This window comes from Corapipo altera, unplaced genomic scaffold, assembly GCF_003945725.1.
Source record: "Corapipo altera isolate COAL_440 unplaced genomic scaffold, ASM394572v1 239, whole genome shotgun sequence".
Lineage (NCBI taxonomy): Eukaryota > Metazoa > Chordata > Aves > Passeriformes > Pipridae > Corapipo > Corapipo altera.
In genome coordinates this window covers 2,590,646-2,605,213 of record NW_020884938.1, presented here as the reverse complement: position 1 = coordinate 2,605,213, position 14,568 = coordinate 2,590,646, and the positions used below count along the sequence as shown (strand labels likewise).

At 38.5% G+C, this 14,568-nt stretch overlaps 1 protein-coding gene across 3 annotated transcripts in view; it reads right to left on the bottom strand.

Moving 5' to 3' along the window:
- The window catches only part of GYS2 (glycogen synthase 2), a 41,729-nt gene that overhangs the window by 10,373 nt on the left and 16,788 nt on the right, over nucleotides 1-14,568 (bottom strand). For all 3 annotated transcript variants that reach the window (XM_027660724.1, XM_027660725.1, XM_027660727.1), the window contains 4 exons: nucleotides 10,499-10,643; nucleotides 5,847-5,964; nucleotides 5,320-5,440; nucleotides 2,947-3,053 (listed from right to left, as the gene is read on the bottom strand). In XM_027660724.1, the coding sequence (XP_027516525.1) occupies nucleotides 2,947-3,053; nucleotides 5,320-5,440; nucleotides 5,847-5,964; nucleotides 10,499-10,643 (491 nt within the window). The remainder of the gene's footprint in view (nucleotides 1-2,946; nucleotides 3,054-5,319; nucleotides 5,441-5,846; nucleotides 5,965-10,498; nucleotides 10,644-14,568) is intronic.

Sequence of the window (14,568 nt, the reverse complement as noted above, 5' to 3'; positions counted from 1 at the left end):
ATTAAGCTGTGCTCTGATCAGTGGGCCACGTTTCCAAGTCAACTATGAAAAAGAGACCATATATATGACCCTACATATTGAAACATGATCATTAATATTGGACATTAATCAAGACTGAGAGATCTCCAATTTAACTAATAAAAAGATACAAGGAATTTTAAAAGAAGCTTCCTCTTTCTGTTCTATTTCCCAACTCAAAGATTTTTGAAAACAAGTGTTAGACTGAAAGGCAGTTGGTCATAGTTAGTTTGAAAAACAAAAAAAAAACTCCCTAAAAAGCTTGGGCCAAGTTTTTAAGCTAATAATAAAACCTGTGCTAGACAAATATTTTATTTTTAACTAAGAAAGAACTCCAGTGAACCACTGTTCTAAGTGCAAAGAGTAAGTTATACTGCCCCTAGCTGAAATAACTTGAAAACAGAACTGCAAGTTCTGTTGTCAAAACAGCAAAAGCACTCTGAATTTGAGTAAAATACCCACTTCCTGGAACTTTTTCTGCCTTTCTGATTTCTGTGTATACTTTGGGCTAAGACAAAGCTTGTTAAGTGAAATCCTGAGCTTTATCAAGCTGAGAATCCAGATACCTGCTTTTAGTTGCTCTCTCCCAAATCACATGGGCACCACAGTTGATGAGTTAATTTTGGGTGACTTGTAAAGCAGCTAAATATCAAGCCACACTGATCCAAATCCCATCAAACTTGTTCCCCCCATGACCATATTTTCTTAGACTCATGCCATGCACGATATCCAAAACTTAACCCAGATGGGATAGACTGCTTTTGCAGAAGTAGAGGAATTTTATATCCCAGATCAGCCATCGTCTACTCCTTTATAAGTGCCAACCTCTTCTGGTATTTCATTTCTGTGGCATCCTTAAAATCATCTAATGCTACTATGTAATACTGTAGTCAGGTGATTTTATCCTGGAGCTCCAGATTATGACCATGATAATGCTGCATATGATGATGTAGAGGGTCTTTTGCTTTTCATGGAGCACAGTGGGAAGGATAGCTGGAAGCAGCAGATTTTTGCATGATTTTACATTGTAGTTTTACTTTTACTGTTATCATTGTGCCTTGCACTGCTGAGTACCAGAGAAATAACCATGTACTAGAGATACAACACTCTGCATATTTCATGTAATTTAAACTTTCCTAACACCCATACATTATTTATTTAATGTGTATCTGTTGTATTATATTTGAACTTCATATACTGTATACCAGAGACAAAGCACAGGCCAAAAGCACTTGTTGCAAGCACAGTTGTTTCTCACTGCACTCATATTCCTTCAATTCCTGTGTAGTTCTCATTAGAAACTCTGGTAACTTATGTTATCCCACTTCTAGATTTTAAGCTGGTTGCACAGATCCTCCCCACATCCTCACAGGGCGACAGTCCATTTCAGAGCATCGTTCCTTTCACCCATCTTAGGCCCTTCCAGAAGTGACACAGGATGAAACATCCTTTGGACTGAACCGTCCCTCTCCACTGGCAGTGAACGCAGCTCAAGCTCAGACACATTATTTTTGATAAGCCAGAGCTGGACAATTATTTCCAATCTCTACATTGTGGTACCTGTTTCCAGAGTGGTAACCAGGCAGAATGTTCCCTGTAAGTCCCAAGAAGCTACTGTGTGATGACTCCAGAGATAATCTAGAGAGCAGAGACATTTCTCGTATCTGCCTTCTCTCCCAGATATGGCAAAAGCCAAATTACTTCAATGACCCCTGTTAAACTATTTCTGTCACTGTTTTTGTGGAGGTTTAGTATCTGTTAGTCATCAAATTCAACTTTATTACAGATACCCAGGAACTGAGCCAGAGATCGTCTGCTGGAGGCAGTTAACGAGATAACAAGAAAATCAGTATCTTTCTCTTACACAGTGCCTTTTGTGTACAGATCTCTAAACCAGACTTCTATCATTTTATAAATACAGAACTGGCATCACAAAGACTTTAAACACAGTGAGACACAGGCATAAAAGCAGACCTCGTGGGGTTTAGTCCCTCAGTTTTAAGACCAGCTTCCTTACTTCTGCAGCAGAGTTTAACTGCTGTAGCCCCCTGATAAGGTGCCCGCTCCCATTCCCCTGCTCAGAGATTTAATCTGTAAAGATGTTGAGTGCAATGGCATTTTTCACCTTTGCTTTTTAAACAAAATCCATCTCCGATAACCCACCACTGGTTTTCCTTATGAATTCGAAGCTTCAGTTTTTGCCACATCGCTCAGTTCAGAAGTACCTCACAATATTTGCCTTTCCCTACGTAAAATCACACAGCAGCTAAAGTGAGGTGAAGAAGTCTGCTCCTGCTTTGCTTTTCCCTTTTTTGCTTTTGCTTTTGGGAAGTTGTAAAATTAAAACTTTTAAACTGAGAAGGCCTGTGACAATTTTCCCTTTATAGTTATAAGCCTCACTGCCTATTTTAGGTTGTATACAAAATTACAGACAATTATTATCAACTGCTATTCTGCTGCATCAGGCAGAACGATTTCCATACTTCTACATAGAAGAGGATGTGTAATTAATTTCTTTTTTCCTACAGAGAAGCTTTCTGTGATAGATTAGCAGTGAGTCCTTATTTTGTGGGAGTTCTATGGCACATTTGAAGGGAATACCAGGAACAGTCAGAATACGTCAAGAGTAGTGGATTTTCTGGAACATTTGACTTTGTTGCTGCAAAGCAAATACTACTTGCTAATGTGTTACAAAGAATGGCAAGGGAAGTTTACTAAAAAGAACTATGGACACACAAAAAAAAAAAAAAAGGAGAAATATTTACCCTTGTTTCTCTTTCTCATGTCTTTCATCCCTGAAATACATTCTAGTCACCCAAAACCCTCAATTTTAGCAGAGCAAAAAGAACGGGCATTAATTCTTCAGCTGAAACTTTTGCATGTGTCCTGAATTCACTGTATCAAGCCCTTGGAGAGAATGGGAATTACCAGAGTTGCTTCCTGACTGCTTGTCCTTTCAAGGTTTCCACGTTGAAATTGTTTGTCTTTGCTGGCATGATGAAGAACACAACAACTGTAACATCAGTCTTATGGACCTACATGACAAAAAAAATGGAGAGGAATAAATTAAAAAGAAAAATAAAATCTCACTACAAAGTATCACAGCCAACTTTAGGAATTAGTCACAGGAAAATCCAATGCACTTGGGCTGCCCAGTAAGGCTCTGACCTCTTAACTCTCCCTTTTTGTCATGTCAGAGATACAGCTCAGGATAATACAGGTAAAACATTTGTCACACAGTTTCAATTTGGGCAATACACACCTTCCTGACCACTCATGGTTTAGAGGCCATGGCTGAGGACGTAGAAATAAACTTAAAATAAAAAAAAAATTAAAATCCTACACATATTTTCTCACCTGACACAAACTATTTTGTTTAAAAGGAGTTAGCAAAGGATTTTTTGCATGAATGAGATTTTACTCCTGTCAGCAACTGTTTAAAGAAAAGCTAAGGGTGAACCGTATTCAGAGCAGTAAATATTAAATTATTTTGGGTTGCCTCTGTTTTAAATTTTAGACACACAGACTTGCTGTTAGCAGGCCCTCTCTGACTGAGGTACAGGGAAATGCAGAGTGGAAAATAACCTACAGGAGTCACCTGTCACGTTAAGGTTCTTCCCTTCCCTCTCCTCAAGGCAGGTTCAGAGTCCATCATGTGATCTGAGTGTGTACAAACACTCTGTGCCAACATTAATATATTACTTCCAAAATGTCAGTAAGGTTCTCAAGGAGCAAAATCAAATCAAATCAAATCAAATCAAATAATTGCACCCAATTCTACGTATTTTTTTAGGGCCAGGCACACCACTACAATTTGCTTCAGAAGCAGCAACATTTCCAGCCTCAGAAGTAGTACAGTTATGCTGCTATTCCCAATGGAATTACCCCTTGAAACAACTACAGGGCAAAAATTACACTTGAAAATGATGAACACTTGAAAGAATTACAGAGCTGTTCTTTGAACAGCTGATCAGATGTTGGCATCCAAACTGGACCTGTAATGCAGTGAAGTCAGGCTCAGCTTATGGGAGAAGCAACAGCACAGAGTTTAATGATTCTATGATATAAATAATTAGCTACAATAAGAGATTGTTGCAGTGGTTGCTCAAGCAATTCTTTCCCTCTTATCACACAGACTTTGCGCACCATCAGCTTTCAGAGCTGTTTAAATACCATTAACAGGTAGTTGATGTTGCCCTGCAATGCCAAACAACCGACTTTTGTTGTGGAGGAAATGCTTGAGTTATGTGAGACTGTGTGAGTGAATCGATGAAGGATTTGCAGAAAGTCCACGGGCTCTAATGGTGTATTAACAGAAGGTGGTGGTAGAACAAGTGTTCTTAGGGCTTTGAAAATCGATATTTTTTTTCAACCCTGCTGATAACACAGTGTCATTATTTTATCCAGATTTTCCACATCATTTAAATGATAAGAGTACATAAGAGAGAGTCTGGCACAACAGCCAATTGATCCTGGCTAGATGATTGAAAACTGATTAGTCCTACTTTTTCTGTCTATAATTTTAAATATATCAATGGTTAGGACAGATATGGAGACATTTTCAACAATCTCATTGTGAGTGGTAAGTTCTCTGATCTTTGATCAGAACAAGGCCTAGCTCTTCTCTTCCTTAAATTAAAAGGAAATTAATTTAAAAAATATTTTTAAATATTTTTATTACATTAAAATATTTTTAATTTAATTAATTTAAAATTTAAAAATAAAAATAAATTTTGAAATTATTTTTAAAAATTAAAAGTACTCCATAAAAGCATTTAGAAACATTGCACTCATTTTATACCTGAGGAAACAGAAGCATGGAGAACTGAGTTCCACTTCCCCAGGCTTGTTCACCAGCCTGCTGCCACAGCGGGAATTTTCATGCAAGATTCCCATCCAGTGTGGTAACAGATTTAAAATATCATTATCAGGTCCCAGTGAATTAAGCAATTTGCTTAAAAAGATATTTTTAAAAGGCATCATTAAAGGATTACTTTTATTTCCCTTCTAATATGTAAACCTTCAGGGCAAACTCATGAAAAGCATTTTCATTATTTCTCTCTAAAAACAAGGGAGATGACCATGGATTAACTTCTAGAACTATGTAACCAATTATTTTTAATCTGTCTGAGATCATTATATACTCTGAGGATTCAGACAAAGAGCTTTGTGGAAACTGTGAGCATCCCATAATTACTTTCCCGCAAACCAGAGTTTATAGGAATTCTTGCAGGTGACTTCCACAGTATGGTAACTTGAGTATAAGCTCTATGTTATTAACAGCTGCACAAGTTTTCTTACCCTCAGCAAAAAGTTCAGTCTTGATAAGGCTTCTAGAAACATATCAGCTCCTTTGTTGGAAAACTCATATCTCCCAGCAATGAAGAAAAATAAGGTCTTCTCAAGATCGAAGTCAAGGTGGCTGAAGGCAAGCAAACAAACAGACAAGAACAAAGTATTTCCCTAGATATAATCAAGCAAAGCACACAACAGCTTTCTATTCTGGAGGAATTTATTATCCCAAAAACGTAAAGAAAGTGAGGCTTTTCTGCTGTTCTTTAAATTGATGGCCTTAATCTGGCAAACTGCATCTTGCGTAAATAATGAAACAATCAGGATCTGCTCTCTGATATCACAGTCTGTTAAGCAGAGTTAGAACTGGTGTCTAAAATTCCTTTAGTTTCTGACTGAGAAATCCCAGACAGATATTTGAATAAGTTGGTAACATTTCAGCTCCTCTATGAAGTACTCATTAGTCTTCCTGCTTTGATTCTTGCTTTAAATAGCGTTGGACAACGGTTGCTAATTTTTGAAAAGTAAAAGCATACCCATAGAAATGACCTCGAATGAACTCTTGGATCCTAGCCTTGTACATGGAATGCAAATTCTGAAACTCATGCATTGCTGAAAATTTCTTAACGTTCAAGCCATTTGGGGTGACAACATCTGGAAAAGCAGAGAAAAGGCAGAGGTAGACATCTTCAGAGTCAGAGAAATCTTTCAGGAAAGAACCAATGTGTCTCCCAGCTGTCAGTATGTGAACAGGTTATGGATTATGCTATTTCTGGAGAGGGAACAGCATTGCCTGGCACAACAGTCTCCACCAGCTTATTCCACAAAGCTCCTGCACGTGGCATGTTGGCATTAAAGTGGTTTTCACCTTTGCTCAACACTAGACAGACCCTGCCCTTTTGTCCTGTCAAGACTCCAGTAATGTCTCCATTTAGCTGTGTTTGTTGTGCAATATACCCTTTATCTCTTGATTCTTGCTATCACTGTTGCCTGCTCTATCACTAGAGATTGAAAGCTCTTGAAAGCATAAACTGCACAGGACTATGCCCTTGTTTACTGCATGGCACAAGAGATATCCATTCTATCAAGACTTCTGAGGGTTTATCAGAAAAGGGAGAATATAGGAAACCTTTTAAAAAAAGACCTTCCTTGAGTAATCTGTTGGATTTCTCCTAAAAATAGCCACAGAATAATATGCTTTACACATTTATAGCTGCTCTCCTCCAAGACTCTATAGTATTTGTCCATTTCCAGCATTTTAAAAGTAGAGTTAGAGGATATCCAGAGGACAGACATAGCTTGCTTCAAACAACACTGAAGTTCAGTCCCTCTTCACCTTCCTGGTAGATCACAGCAGCTATTTAAAGGCTTGCCCTAAATCTAGTTGAAATAAATGGAAAGAATGCCACTTTCTTTTCTTTGAGTTGGTTTATGAAAGCCATGTATGGAAATGAAAGGGGAGGTCAGTTCCTTATTTCAAAGTAACACAACTGCCTTAAACAGACCTACACTAATTTATGATACCAGAGATCCTTCAAATACAAAGAATCTTCAAAGAAGCAAAAAGCACTGATTATTAGAGGGCACAGTGGTGCTAATTCCAACCTTGTTCTTCTGAAGGGGTCATCAGGTGTCTGGTCATCACAACCATTAACTGGAGCAATTTTAAAGGTTCTGTGCTGCATCCAAAGGACCTTCAGTAAGATACTATAATTCCCTACAACACATGGTTCATGCAAACCAAACAGCACCTCCTTTGATCCCAGTGCTCATTGGTAACTCCTCCCATACATCAGGGTTACTGATCGGAGCACAGTCTCTTCCTTGCCACTGATACAGGTCCTGAACACCACTTTTGCTGTGATTTTTCAGTCACAGATGCCTGATATTCAGGGTTTCCTGTCCTTTCCCCCATTCATAGAAGTTCACATGTCTAGCATTAAACATCTGGCCTGATAAAAAAGTCTCCTACTTCTGGAGAGAATTATGGAGACTTCTTTAAAACACCTATGGTTCTTCTGGTTCATCCCCTATCAAGATGATCTTAAAGTAAGTACAATCAATTCTCCATATGCTATCCGCTACACTTGCCTGACATTTTTTCATGCGGATGCCACAGCCATTTTTAATTACTTCTTTGAAATTTAAAGGCTACTTCAGCAACATATGTGTTTTCCTGCAGGTAAGTGATCTCTGACTAAACCTCATCTTGTAAAGACTTCTGAAACACTCATGGTTAAACAGCAGTAGATAAAAATTCAACCTTTATTAGCAAATTACCCAAAATTTTGATGGATCTGTCTTGGAATACCACATTTAGAACTAAAGACCAGGAAATCTTTACTTGCTAGGTACTTAAGATTTGGTTCTCCATGAAAAAAAAAGGACAGTCTTGGTGGGCCTGACAAGAAAACTTGTGCTTTTACCTTCCCCTGCCCAGCACTTAAAAGTTCTCTGAACAAAGACCTCTGTGGCCCCATATGAGTGGGGAGGCAACAGAGTAGAAACATCCTCCCTTAATTTTACTAACCACATACCTCCTCTTTCCTCTGCCCTGCTCTTTGTCCAGAGTGGAAGAACAGGCTCCTGCAGGACATAGTTTTGAGAATACAACCATTTCAAACTCTTCCCAGTAAACTAAAAATGCCTGACTGGGTATTTCTGGCCAGTTTCCTCTCTCACACTTATTTTTATTTTTCAGGGAGTCTTGATCCCTCTCAGTCACCAGTAGCAGCCTGTGCATAACCTGCTCCAACGTTCTCTGATTTAACTGCAGGTTCATTTACCCCTTCATCAGGATAATCCATATCTTAGTTAAGGTTTTGAGATGCAGAACAAACTTTGTGGCCCAAAGCACCCGGTTCACTATTTCTGCTCAACAAACAGTAACATTGTGAACCTGTGTGAGGCAACGTGCCCTCACCCTGGGGAAGAAGTGATAAAAAAGAGCTTTGTCCCTGTGCCAAGTGTTTTCTTGTTGTTTAATGAATTAATGACATTTTTGTTCAAAAAATTGTCCCAAATAGGTCAAAGCAGAATGTTTTGACTTCTGAATTTATAGGAAAGAAACTGGCATTAATTTAAGTAATATTGGTACAGTAGGATGTTTTCTGCTGGTAAGTCAGAGGGTTGACTCACACTTTTTTCGGAGTTTTCTTCTATGATTTTGATCAAATATATACAGGTAGGAAGCCTAGCTCTAGCCCTCAAATGATACCTAAGTCTCTTGAAATTTTGATTCAAAGTCTTCTCTACTGCCAGTGAGAAAAATGTTTCATACCTGAATGAAAACATTAGAAATCCTGTAATATCAAATCACGGGAATGTAGCTTATGATCACTGACAGAATCTTGCTTGATACTTCAAAGAAAATAGGTTCAACATCAGAGACTCAAACTTTTGACAAATATGATTTGATAAAATATTGGTCAAATAATAACAAGCAGTCATTCTGCCAGATTTAGGCTGGCAAATGGGCTTTTGTCCTGGTGCAAACTTTCCCTATGCAATCAGGTTCACTAACTTTAAAGGGACTTTTCCAAGTGATAAGATTTACAATTCAAATTATAATCCAAGTTTAATGTTAAAGAGAAGTAGCAGAGACAGCTCTACTTGGCACATTTCTCAGTTATTTTTAGCTAACAATGTGGTTACAAAGTTTATCTCTCAATAAATGCAAATAAAACTTCATTGTGCCAATTCTTCATCCCCCTTTTAAAAGTTAGTTTTTAAAGTGGGTTGAGAAACATACACATACTTTCAGCTTTCAAGTTCCTCTTCAGAATTCAAGCTCAAGGAAGGATTGCTGAACTTTCCAAACAGCCAATGTGGATTTCAAAACTTCAGAGAGAATAAATAGTATGAGAATAGACTCCTACACAGTTTATTTGTGGTCCAGGATTCAAAGAAACTAGTAAAGTACTTACTCCCATCAAAACATACTTTCCACTAATAGTTGTCTCCTAGGATTTGGGATGGCAATTCCTATTGAATTTCTATCTAGCTCTGTCAACATGAAGCATGATACGTGCCAGTAATTTTTTAACCCCAATATTAAACATATTTACTTGGTTTCTTCAAAGTTGCAAGAATAATCACAAAAAGCTCAGGCCTGTGAATGTCTGTGCATGGAATTCTCTTCAGCTTCAGCTGATGTTTTATCTGTGATCAGTCTGCAGATTTTCTTTCCCAAATTAAACTGGATTCAGACTCATTTCAGTCTCCTAAAATCCCAAAACATAAACTATGATTTTCAAGGGCAGCTGTTGTGAGGAGAAGCCTCATCCCAATATAAAACAGCTTCAGAAGTCTAATTTTCGGAGGCTGAGTGCTCTGCACTTTGTAAAAATCAAGACCTTTCAGAGATATCCCAGTTTAAATGACTGAACACTTAAGCGACTTTTAAGAAGATATGACTGTCATGTTTAAAATTAAGTTTAAAATAATCTAAGTTGACAGTCAGGAATGAGGCAAAGGATTCAAGGAACATCTCTTTTGTTCTGATTCATGAACCACGATGTGGCTTGAACCATTGAAGTTAACAAAGATAACAATCCCAAACTATAATTAGCACTGCAAATCACCTAAAAAATCTAAAAAAAAAACCAAAACACAACCCACAAGAAAATAAATCCTTTTGAGTATTGCTTAGCTTAAAATAACCAAAGTGTGAACACACCTGCTTAAATAGTCTCCAAAATCGTTGTGCAGTTTTCCCCTCATGACGCTTACCTGCACATCAGACTGGGATCATCACCTTGCTCAAACTTCATGCATGGAATACAAAAAGGTTTTGAAATTTCATATTTTATCAGGCCAATACAATGGGGAAAACCAGACAAACTGTTGGGTACATAACTCAACTATTTTAGAAAATATTATATGTATGAAACTTTTCATGGTTTGGCCCTAAGAGCATGGAAACCCTGCCACAGACAAAGCTCCTGAAGCTAGATGTCCTTGAAAAGAATTAAATTAATGCTCTTCTAAAATGGTACTGGAAGCAGTCATTATGCTGAACTTGATTTCTTCTGGACTACAGTACATGCTGCTAGAATGTGTTTCAAGTGATATCATCTGCACGTGGATTTTGAAAGTTGGTTATTCTCTGTCTCTATTACGTTCATTTGATCTAAGCAAATGTAGATGGTAGGAGGAAATATAGCAAAAAAACCAATTTGAGTCTTACCAGGAGTTCTTTTAAGCATATGTTCTGCTTCTGTGGCTGTGATCTGTGAGACTGTGGTGAACACATGGGCGCAGTGCACAGACGCCCGTTCCATACAGTACCGGTGGTAAATCTGCCTCTCTCCAGCTTCCTTGTCGATGTCAAACTGGTAAATAATAAAACAAACAAACAAAGACACCTGTGTGATGTGCTCCTCAGACTTATTACCTCAAAGAAGGTTTCTCGTGCCAAGCTCGGTTTCCCCAGGGAATGAGAATCGTGGGATAATTCTGCTGTTTTGTCATTTTTGGTTTTTGAACTATTTTATCAACTTCAAAGGGTTTGAAGGAGCAAGAGAGGTCTCAGTTCCTGCATGTTCTTGAAAAAATGGCAACTCTACAATGGAAGGACAACTAGATTAATGATCCCATGAAAGGTAAGGGTCTGTGGTATTTGGCCTGCTGGTTGACAATATATCATACTGCATCTTGCAAGGGCTTGTAGGAAAACTTGGGAGAGCAGGGCAGTTGCTGGTAACTGAAGGTATAGGGGAGAGAAGGAAAAGGGAATGAGGATGAGGACAGAACCTGGGGACTGGGTAGAATGGTGGGAATCATAGAGAGGTGATTCTGACTTGTGGTGGAGAGGCAGGATATAAAGACTCAGACACAGCTCCTGAGGGAACAAAGAACATAGAAAATGAGATATTTTCTGATACTCAGAGATGTTCTTTCTCCAACTTCATCACTGTTATTTCCTGCTTCTTGTATTTCAATTTAACTCCATTAATTTCTAAGCTAAAACCTCTAGATGAGACCACCCCAAATACCAAAGCATTTCTGAATCACCTTTCAACCGTGCAGCTACTCCTTTTTTTTTTTTACTGAGCTTATATCATCCTGATGCAAAGACAAAACACAACACCTACCGAGCTTAAAGGTTCAAATGTTCACTCAGATGTCCACTGCAAAACCGCTGCAATGAGTCTAAAAAAGGTGTCAATGATTTCAACTAAATTACAATCCTCTTAGTCTCAAATGATGTTTCACTTATGGGAACAGAAGTCTTGACCTCCTAAGGTTGACAGAAGGGGCACCAAACAGACTGTGTGAGTTCCATGGAGAGTGACAGTGACTCTCAATGAGCTCTGTCGTTATCGCTGCCTAATGCTGCCCGGTCTGACTCTGATTGCATTTGACTGTGGAACTTCATTGCCTGTAAGAGATTTAACCATTATTACAGGCAGGGCAGACAGCACTTTCTATAGTTAGGACTGTGTAACCTCTGTTTCCAGCACTTTAGAACTCAGCCAGAATAAACCTATTCAGACCGTGACCTTTCCTGCAAAGTAGGTGCTTAATGTTGGTACAGAACATTTATAAGAAATTTGATCAAATGTGAACCATTTTGGGAGACTAGATTTAAGCAAACAGCTTTTAATTTTTACTTGGACATGTATAGATACAGATGTAGCTACAGATATCTTACAACTGCTTTGCTAAGAAAGTGCTTTTATCCACTGAGCACTAATTCTGCAGCGGTGGTACACTACTTGTGAGAAAGTGGCTTCCACTCTTTTACTTGAAAATGCCACCCTAATGTGACCAAAAAAAAAAGAACTCTTGAAAAATCTTGGCTGAAAACTTCTAGAGAAACTAGATGCTTTATTTTGGTATTGATGGTCCCCTATATCAAGAGTTTCTAAGTTTCCCAAAGAGATTTTTAGAAAAGGTAGGAAATACACTCTACAATATGCTACTATTTCTCAGTTGTATCATCAAATATCATATTTTCAACATTCCCCATGGGAATCTTAAATGATCTTTTCTCTAGGACATATATCTCATTTGTCACAGAAGTTGAATGGTAGAAGGAGCACTGAGTAGGTGGGCAGAGAAAGAAAAAATAAAGGTAAATTAATTTGACTTGTTAGGGTGCCACAAATCTCTAGCATTGTGCATCACTTACCCTAAACCAAGTCACACGCAGCTTTTAACTGAGTATTTGATTGTTCACACATTCTGTGCTAGAAAAAAAACCACAAAAATGGGACAGTTCTTTCACATGCTGGACAAACACACAAACAGGATGGGGCACCACTGCAATCAGAACTGTAGAAGTCTTTTCAAATACATCTTTGTACTAAAAATAATCTGTAAATTGCTAGCAAACAAATAGCTGCTCAAACTTTCAAGGGTTTTTGTTCTCTTTTCTCTTTCTCAGCAAGAATGGGTTTCAATTACTAAATGTAATTAAAAGCTGAATTTGGGGCATGTTCACTAACTGTGGAAAAACACTCCCTCCAACACCACTAGGAGAAAGGTTCATAAAAAACTGTTAAGTACTATGGCTTATTTCTAGCCAGCTTTTATTTCTTTGACTGCATGAAAGCACTTGACACATTTAACACATATAACACATATCAGTGCTTATTTCTTCATTGCTATTCATTGTCTCATCTTCTGGAAATGGGAAATATTTTATTTTGCGTGTGCTTGCATGACTTTTGGCATTTTTCTGCAAAGGTACACAATTCCAGGGCTATTAGGAAGAACAAACAGAGGACAGGGAGTTCTCACATTTCATTTGCTCTCACTCTCCAGCAGCTTCCACCACCAATCAGTAAAGCAAGCCCCCGACTTCTGACCTAATAATGTGGAGCAAGAACTGTGCACTCCTGAGCAGGCTAGACAAGTGAAAATAGCCTCAGACAAGTTGAAGGGCAGGTTAAATGAAAATTAATTGATGAGACAGGTGACAAATTTAGTCCACACAGCCCTGTGCAAAGACAGCTGAGCTTGCTGTGCCAATCTCAGCTCCAGAATTAGAAGCAATATGGGGCTGTGTGGAGCCAATCTGCCCAAATGAAGCAGCACCTTTGCTCTTCATCCCCAAACCAGTGTTCCTGCCCAGCAATGGGCTCTGCCCTCTGGGTGCACGTCCACCCCAGCTCAGGCACCTGTGAACTATGTTCCATTTCCCTCATGTCCAGCTGGAGCAAAACAAACCAGCCGTGAAGTGCGTCATGCTGACCGCTGTTTGTTTGCTCTTACCAGCAGTGGGGAACACGAGCAAAGCCACCAAGGAAAGCTGCATCCAGAGGAAAACAGATCTAAGCAAATTAACTCTTTGCAGACCCATTTAGGGTGGAAAAAACCCCTAACATCATCGAGCCCCACTGTTTCGTCCCTCAGTGATTGTTAAAGACTCCTTCAATATCTACTCCCCTGTAAATATTTTACTGCTTCTCCCGGTGAGGATCCCCTCCTGCTCTGACTGTTAGAAACCAAGCAGATTATTAGAATTTACAAGATGGAATGAACTACAGGAGGAAATTACTCCTTTATGAGGCCAGTCTAATTGCAGAGCAGCACAGGAAGATGTTCCACAGGCTCAATGCTTTTGGGGTAAAACTTCAATTGCTGCAGTGCAATCCTGAGGAAAAATTTCAGGTCATTTCTATCTGTTCTATGGATCCATGTAATGAGCATAACATTTCATTCATGTCTTAAAATTTAACATGTTAGGAGGCACAGTAGGTAATCACTGAACCTTCCAGCATGACATTCTGCTAAAGACAGCTAAGATAATCGCTGAATGAAAAAAACCAAATATCAAGTAGTTATGGGATGCAGGTGTTATGTTTCTTCTGGAAACAGTGAACAGTCACTGAAGTAGCAAACCCAAATTTGACATTCCTACTTCAAAATGATAAAGACAAAGCGCCAAATATTCCCAAAGTACAAGAAGAATGATTTGAGAGTGGAAAAGGAGGAAGGACTATACTGGCTACGTAAATACTTTTCTGAAAGACAGATAATTTGGCACAGTCCGCATAGAATCTCTAGATTCTGATACTAGACTATGCTTTCCTAAAGAAAAAAAAGTATGATGAAAACCAATGGAAGTTTAACCAGTACAAATTCAAACTGGAATTAAAATATGTAATTTTCCTGAATAAAACATTATGATACCTTTGCAGAAATAACATAGGCTACCCTCACCACTTAAGCCCTACCTTCAGACCGCATAACATTTTTGTAAATATTCTGTATCTCAAAAAAAAAAAAAAAAAGGTACATGTTTGATGC